The sequence below is a fragment of the Montipora foliosa genome, chromosome 11 (genome assembly GCF_036669935.1).
Source record: "Montipora foliosa isolate CH-2021 chromosome 11, ASM3666993v2, whole genome shotgun sequence".
Classification (NCBI taxonomy): domain Eukaryota; kingdom Metazoa; phylum Cnidaria; class Anthozoa; order Scleractinia; family Acroporidae; genus Montipora; species Montipora foliosa.
The window spans coordinates 21,611,038-21,619,720 of NC_090879.1; the positions used below are offsets into that span (position 1 = coordinate 21,611,038).

Consider the following 8,683-nt stretch of genomic DNA (forward strand, 5'->3'; position numbering starts at 1 on the left):
CCCTTGTCGTCGAGGTTGACAGGAAAGAGGGTTTTCTCAATGACGTCATCAAATCAGTATCCAAATCCAGAGTCTTACAGGAGGTTGCAGATGACCTAAAAATTAACCCCTTTTCAAGTATGCAGTATCCATGACGTCTTCCGTTTCGAAAATACTGTCCTTGCGTGGCATTATGATACAAAGCTATTTGGTTGAAAAGAAAAAGGTCTATCCCTATGAATCTCATCAATTTGAGCGAAAAGTAAGCTTTTTCATCTCAAAGTGAACTCCAGAAATGTTGTTAATCAAGTAAAGTAATCGCGATACCGGTGCGACGCTCTAACAAACTGAGCGTCGCACCGGTATCGCGAGGTCACGGGTTCAAACCAAGTTGAAGTCCTGAATTTTTCAGGCTTCTCTACGCATAACTGCGAGGATCATAGCTTCACTTGATTTCATATCCGCAGTTCATATATGATCCATTTCATATATCATTTCATCGTAGGAATGTTCTTGTTATTGTTGATTTCTGGCCGCCATATTGGTGTACAACGGAGGTTGGCGGCTCCATACAAAACTCTGTAAAGTTGCGTGCAATGATTCGACAAATAACTCAGAAACGATTCACCGCACGGACCTGAGAATTAGAGGAGTTTTTTAAATTCCACATTGCACGTTTTTGGCTTTTTTCATTGAACGCTTTCAATTTTATTATTTTGTTGCGTGACGGTGAAAACGATCCATTGCAAGAAAAACCTAATAGTTTATTAAGGATGTGTCAGTCAATCCACTGCTTAACGAGACATGAGCTATACAACGCATTAACCTTATACTAAGCTAACTTACACGAGCATTAAATTAAAATGAATTGTGCCACGCCAGTTTCGAAAAACCACCAAAAACCATCCTCAAGAAGTGACCTTAAATAACATGGAAACGTATTCATCATCTAAAACAGCGGCACCACACCCCAAGGAAAGAGCTCTTAACACGACAAAAATAGAAAATAGCATTGCAAAACGAAAACTTAAGGAAAAACATGAAGGAGCAGCGATCGACTGACGTAGAATGACAAAATATTCCCGCCAGACTCCTGATCAATCCCAAACTAAATCATTCAAGGCCCTCTACATCACGCCGTAAGCATATCCCATTTGTGACTAACTCGCTCCCATGTCTTTCGAACGTCAGAATTGGAAAAATTATCGAGGAACAGTAAGTTTATTACTCCCCAGTCTTTGTATCACTTACTTGTTACCCCTCTAAGTGCTAAGTGCTTGCTTGTTTTGTGCTCTTTTGGCGATAAACGGTCTCCAGAGTCTCCAGAACTTGGCTTCGCCAAGTAAGAGTCCGCGTAAGAGGTACTTATTGAAACCTCTGCGGTTTGGGTGTAGGCTCAGGTTTGAACCTCAGGTGACAAATGTCCCATTCGGGAAGCTAGCGAGCGACGTGACCCTAACCTGGTAAATTTATCATTTTATAACTGGTTTTTTGGGCCATCTTCGTCCACAGAAGCCCCCAGGCTGGCATCATTAAGCCGGAATGTGAGTAAAAGCAACCCTTCGGAAGTGAACAAAGTTGTGCTTTCATTTGGCTGTAACCCTCGTGTCAAGGAAACGGTATTTGCAGATTACCAGTCCTCTTACTACTTAGGCATGATCTTCGCAGAAATTACATTCTGTCCCTCAATAAACCTAGAACAACCAGGTTCAATTCTCACCCTGGTCAGAGTTTTTCTCTGTCCTTGTGTGGGCCCATTTCCATCAGCGGGTGAGGGCTAACGCTCACATGGTTCATAAGGGGTAGATACTTAGCACTTCACATTACACTCGAATCAGTTTAAGTGCCCATAACCCCAAAATATTTTTTTCGCTAAAATGAATCTTTGCACCTGTTCGAAACGCATTGTGGCCATTTTTTCCTTTTTCTAACAAATCCTGCCATTTTATAGGCTTCGAAAGTTGCGAAAATCCAAGCATCCTTTGTTCAAGAACGAGTCAGAAGGGAAGTGGGTCTATTCCTGATTGACGTCACAAACTGATTTACATTTGCATTAACTCTTTGTAAAAATGCATGCAAAGTAGATTGTGACGTCAAATCAGGAATAGATCCACTCCCCTTCTGACTCGGTCGTGAACAAAAGATGCTTGGATTTTCGCAACTTTCGAAGCTTATAAAATGGCAGGATTTGTTAGAAAAAGGAAAAAAATGGCCGCAATGCGTTTCGAACAGGTGCAAAGATTCATTTTAGCGAAAAAATTATTTTGGGGTTATGGGCACTTTAAATCTGTTCAAATAAAAGTGCTACACGGCCAACGTTTGCAAAAACGTAATCCTTCCTTGTACTAGAACAACCAGTGATGGTCTTAGTTCTTTTTTCCTGCGTATCAGCTAAGTTGCGGAATGCGGTACCTGATTTTATCCGTACCACTGAGTTTACTGGTTTTAAAAGAGAATCCAGTGCTTACCATATGGCAGATAAAATGACTTGACCCTTGTATATTTAAGCGATCGAATTCATAGGCCAAATTGACAAGGGCGGTCTGGAGCTGTGAGTAGGCGTGGGATTTGTCTCATATGGTTTAGGGGCCGACATATCTCTCCCTCAATGCCGTACCGGGAGGCGAGGTCGGTAGCAGAAAGCAGCGAAGGGCCAACTGCGTCCAAAAGCGATCGCACGGGCCGAAATCTTGGGATGACTCGTTTGATACGACGCTCCAGCGCCACGTCTGGAGGTACTGCGTTTTTCTCTCTTGTTCAAACATTCCGTCCGCCCATGCGTAAATTGTATGGCTCTCCGATACCTAGCCTACCAAAAAAATTAAGATGCTGGTTTTTACATCAAGGAATTGACATTTCAGTTGAACAAATTCTACAGGCATCATGAAACGTAAGGTAAGAACCGCGCGTGTCTGGTCTTTTCGAGACAGAGGTGAGAGATGGTTTCATGCAGACCGGGACGCCTAAAATGCTCCGTTGTAAACATGGCGGTTCACGAGTAATTCGGCCCCTGAACCATATGAGACAAATCCCACGCCTACTCACAGCCCCAGACCGCCCTTGTCAATTTAGCCTATGAATTCGATCGCTTACATATACAAGGGAAAAGTCATTTTATATGCTATATGGTAAGCACTGAAGTGGCAGATTACAAAGTGTGCGCACGCGCCCTGCTAAAGGTAACATAAAGACATGCATGCATATATTTTTTTTAATCTCGAATTTCAGAATAACTACAAGAGCTAATATCTTCGAGACATTACATTCACAGCTAAAATACATAGCACATACAGATACATACTAAATACATGATATTTAAAGAAATATTAATTAAAGAGAAAAGCCGCTATACAAAATGCGGCCCTGAATTCTCTTTTGAAACCAGTAAACTCAGTGGTACGGATAAAATCAGGTACCGCATTCCGCAACTTAGCTGATACGTAGGAAAAAAGAACTTAGACCATCACTAGTTGTTCTAGGTTTATTGAGAGACCGAATGTAATTTCCGCGAAGATCACGCCTAAAAAGAGGACGGCAGAGAAAACGTATTTTTCATATAAGCAGGAAAACCCTTTCTTTTTAAAGCATATTTTTTTAAAGTAGTATAAGGAAATTATGAATGCGCTTATTGCATAGAGATAAGTGTTTGACTTTGGTAGTAAGAGTGACCAGGACTGAATGTATATTAATGATGATAAATTTTTACAAATGGAAGTAAATAGATAAAGATGATGGTAAATGAATATGGATGACTGAATATTGGGAAATTAAATAATTTAGCGTGTTTTACGTAGTTGGGGACTCGTGGTGGGAAAATACATGATATCTTTTCCCCAAAATGGCTCTCGCTTTAAAACACTCAGGCCTGTTCCAAACGTCTTGCTACTGCCGTGCCGAACTCAAATGAATTTGGCTTGGCAGTGGCACGACGATAACACGGCAGCGGTTTCAAACGTCGAACCTAATACAGTCGTGCCAAATTCAAAAGAAAAAACAAACCATCCATCCAGCGTAATAGTATGCAAATAATGCAAAATACATTAAATTAATTTATGAATTGAGTTCGGCGCAACAATAGCACGCCGTTTTAATAAAACAAAGTAGTGCTACTGCAGTGCGACACGGCAAGTCCTGCCGTGCTAAGTAGTTGTGCCGCGCTTAATGGTTTCAAACGGCGTGCTACTGCCGTGCTTAAATCGAAATGACAATTTCATTTGAGTTTTGGAACAGGCTTCAGGCTCTTCAAAGATTGTCTGCTTGTCACGCAACATTAGCATCTGGTCACTCTAGCGAGCAAACGTGTTTTTCCTTTTCTTGTTAACATTTATCGTATGTGAAAAGAAAACTTTAATAAGCTAGAGAGAAAACGTAATGTTTTTTTGTAAGCCTTGTGGGTTTTTTAGGGTTTTCTAAACATTTTTTGATGTAAACAGGAACCCGTGACCTGGAGGCTACAACTCTTTCCCGGCATTTTTACAGGTCGATCTATTTTTAGACTTCCTTTTCCAAAAAAACAAAGTTGTTCCTTTGACCCTATGACGTCAGGTTAGTTTCTTGTAATTGGTCAACGGGCTCCTGTGGGAGTCTCATTCGCGGGAAATTCAATCTAAAAATATATAGGTCTGTGAAAACGCCGTGACACAAACAAAATGGAATTGTAGACTCGGGGTCCCGGGTTCCTGATGTAAAGTATGTTCATATTTTTATAAATATGTTTGCGAAAAGGAATACACGTACATACATGCTTAACAAAAGACAATAACAAGAAAAGAAGATGAATGAGTTATCATTTGCATTTAGAAAGTAACCGATAGGAAGGAAACTCCGAAAGCCTGTGCTACATCCGCGGCTGGCCGCGCAACGTGCGGTATAACGGAGTCTGAGATCAAGTAATTAAATCCCGCGCCAATTTCTTATTCGTTTCAGTGTGGCTTATGACGGTCAGGCCTCGCTAACAGTTTGGTAAGGGACGAAAAATGTCGCCAAATCAAACAAAAAAAGCGAGTTTAATCCTAGGCGATGGAACTGTGTATGGAGGAAAGCTTTTCGGATCCGCTAAATGCGTTGCTGGGGAAGTGGGTGAGTTTAAATTGATTATTTTTTTCATAATTCAAGGGACGAATTGAACGTTGCTCTCTTGTTCTCACCCTTTGGAGGGTCTGGGTCTTTTAAGCAAGACCAATTAAAAGTCGACAGTTTGTGGACAGGAAGAGTGTCTCTCATTTGCCATGTTTAACTGGGGTGCTGGCCGTCTTTAAGCCGAAATATCAAGCAATTTTGAAATGTACATGACGTCCATGTTATCTGAGATGTCACGTCCTTCTCATCGTGATCAGCTGGGATATTGGTCTGGTGAGAAATTCACAGTATAAAGAAAAGTGAAGAGAACTGGCGTTCAAACTTGAAAAGCCATAGTTTGTTCGACTTAGCGTAAATCTTTTTGGTGGTAAAGGAAAAATTCGAAGAGATCATAATCGCACGTGGCGGTACATATAATTATATAAGGAATTCCCGTATGCCGAGAATTTAGCGGAAGCCATTTCAAACCGGAAGCTGTAACCCTGTTTAATTTCGTACCGGAAATGTAGCCTTTACAGGACTGTCAACCCCTAAACTCTTCAAATATTGAGAAATGATAGGGATGGGATGATATAGGATGTCATAACGTCATATTGCTTTTTTTGTACCAAACGAAGTACACTGTCACACAATCAAGGCAAAAGTAAAAAAAAAAGGCATGAAAAAGATGTAATTTGCATTGCATTTGATTTGATTGGTTTATTTTGGACCAATCACATTATTGCTCAAATTACAATCTGTCAATAGCAACACTTGCAAGAACGGTTTACCAGAGTTTATAAAGCTTTATGAGGAAAATAAACCTTTGAATGTTGTCATTACCGATGTTAAAATAACTAAAAAAAAAAAGTAGTTGAAATTTATTGTTGTAGATTCACACTAGACCTTTGATAATTAATTGGGAGATTTCAGATCGTAAATTGAGATTGGGAGATTCGGTCCAAAATCTCCCGGATTATCCAGGAGAGTTGACAGTCCTGCCTTTAGAATAATTATTTATTTTATTCATGTACAAACATCTGGTTCTTCAACAATGTGGCAACATAATTAAGTTTCAATTAAGCAAACAAAGTGATGAGTGAAATCCAAAGATGTGATAAACAAGGAAGAATTCTTGAAATATTCTGTTCATCTTTATCCTATTGCACATATTTATACGATAAATTACAGTAATATGAGCTTCCTTAACTTCTGCCTGTTTGAAAAGCAGGATCTGTGCAATGGTGAGAGTACTTGTTTTCCACTAATGGGACCCAGAAGTGATTAATGTGTTGGGTCATTAATAGTAATATTATATTATTATTGCTTCTCCACTCTGTTTTTTGCCCTTTATTGCAAAGCAAACACTAAATAATATTAAAATAAATATAACTTTATTAGGGATGACATAAAATTCATAACATACAATTGTTTTGAGGTGATTTTCCAGTGATCTTCAAAGGTAATTTGATCACTTACCTGTAAACAAGAACTCTTTACTAATGAGTTGCAAGAATTCCACAAGTAATTTTCATGTAGTGTCACTAAAAATACTATCTTACTTAGAAGGTTATATGGTTTACAGGTGTATAATGTATGTGTGAATGTAAATTTGCATGTATAAAATTACGATTGTCTTTATAATGGAAATTTTCCAATCTTTTAGTTTTCCAAACAGGGATGGTTGGATACCCTGAGTCCCTCACAGATCCATCTTACAGATCTCAAATTCTGACTCTTACATATCCTCTGATTGGGAATTATGGGGTTCCTGATGGGAAGAAAGATGCTCATGGATTAACTATGGAACTTGAGTCTGACAAAATTTGGGCATCTGCATTGATAGTAGGAGATTACGTCGAAGAGTACAGTCATTGGAATGCTAAAAAGTCTCTCTCGCAGTGGCTTGAAGAGGAAGGAATACCAGGAATTTGTGGTAAGCCCTAGCTGCTGCATTCTGGAACGCCCCAAAATAAAAGCATGTCCATTTGGTGCGAAAAGGCTGGGCATTGGCTTTGTCCCATGATCTTCACTACACTAGAAAAAAATTGTATTTACCAAAACCAAGAACTGATTACTTGAAATGTAACTTCAGTTACAGCGGAGCTTTTCTATGGAATGATCTTCCAGAGGAACTTCGCACTACAGAATCTGTGGGCATCTTCAAGAGAGGCATTAATAAATGGTTCTCTGTATCGCAGTCCCACACGGCAAATATATAAACCAGTAAATAGAAAATTTTACATGTAGTGTATTTTTTGCTGTTTTTATGATATTATGATATTTTTACATGTACCATGTTTGTAAATAATTTCAAGTTATCATGCTGCATTGGCTTGAGATTAACCTTGCCAAAATTACCTTTAGTGTCATTATAAAACATGTAGATGTACAGAAGGGAAAATATATGAGACAATGCATACAGAAATTTTGTATTTTTATTTTTAACTCTTTCCCTCCCAAGAGTGACACGTGTATTTTACATAGACTTATCATGCAATAAAAACCAGCTGCTTTCTTTGTGTACATGTTGATTCACTATTTATTTTCTACCAAGGGCTGTCACTTATTAGAACCAGTATCCAAGTTACCAAACCTTGTAATCACCCTTTGAACACTGCTGGTGTTGAGGCACTTCATTAAAAGTGGTTTTGGTTGTCCAGTTGCAAAGAGCTTGAAAGGGATTTAGACATTGTTGACCCTTCAATTCACCTTTGAAGTACTGTTAACTGTACATTATTTTAGCTTCTATTTAAAATCAAAATGAGTGAAAAGTTCTGATTTCCCGAATTTAAGGCATTTCTGAAAGTGATTCGTAGCTTTAAACTTCTTATTAATTTTGAGGGAACACAAAGTTGTGTAATTCATGTATTCTGAAATTAATTTGCAAACATGAATGTCTCAGGGATAGACACAAGAGCACTAACAAAGAAAATAAGAGAAAAAGGCTCAATGCTTGGAAAGATTGTAATTGAAGGAGTGGTACCTGAATCAGTGCCATTTGAAGATCCAAACAAAAGAAACCTTGTTGCTGAGGTTTCATTAAAGGTTTGTTATTTTCTTGCTCTGTTTTGATGTTGTCTTAATCAACAACAAAATAAGTTTGGATTTTGACATGACCACTTAATTCATGGTCTGATGGAAAAAATCTTTTCGTACTTAAGTACATGTAATATTTTGAACAGTAACAGAACACACAAAATGAAAGGATATGAAGTAACCATTATATACAGTGTGACTATATGGCAGTGACACAGCTGCCTTTTGGTTTGGCATGAATTGTTAATGTAGAACTGTATAATTGTGTTGTAACTTATTGTGTAATGTGCATGTCATGTTGTGACCAATTTGCCAGCCCTGTGTAATCATGTTGTTTGTAATTCCATGTTTTGTTATGTCATATTTCCTATTTGATTTGTCATGCATTTTAGGGTACGTGAATGACACTTGATGTCATTGTGTTGTTCATCAACCATGTCATGTAATTTCGTATTTTCATAATACATGTATGGTGTATGACATATGGCCACTGGATGCTGTATTCACCCTTGTCATGCATATACGGTATACTACATCAAGTTAGGATTGGTGTGGTATGTATATCACGGATATCATAAATTATTAAGGTGCTATAAGGCCATTCCAT

At 38.5% G+C, this 8,683-nt stretch overlaps 1 protein-coding gene across 2 annotated transcripts in view; it reads left to right on the plus strand.

Annotated features, from left to right (window-relative positions):
• The first annotated feature begins 4,905 nt into the window (after window positions 1–4,905).
• Window positions 4,906–8,683, plus strand: part of LOC137977733 (multifunctional protein CAD-like) — a 49,611-nt gene continuing 45,833 nt past the window's right edge. For both annotated transcript variants that reach the window (XM_068825057.1, XM_068825056.1), the window contains exons 1-3: window positions 4,906–5,058; window positions 6,704–6,973; window positions 7,943–8,085. In XM_068825057.1, coding sequence (XP_068681158.1) covers window positions 4,956–5,058; window positions 6,704–6,973; window positions 7,943–8,085 — 516 coding nt within the window. In that variant the 5' untranslated portion in view covers window positions 4,906–4,955. The remainder of the gene's footprint in view (window positions 5,059–6,703; window positions 6,974–7,942; window positions 8,086–8,683) is intronic.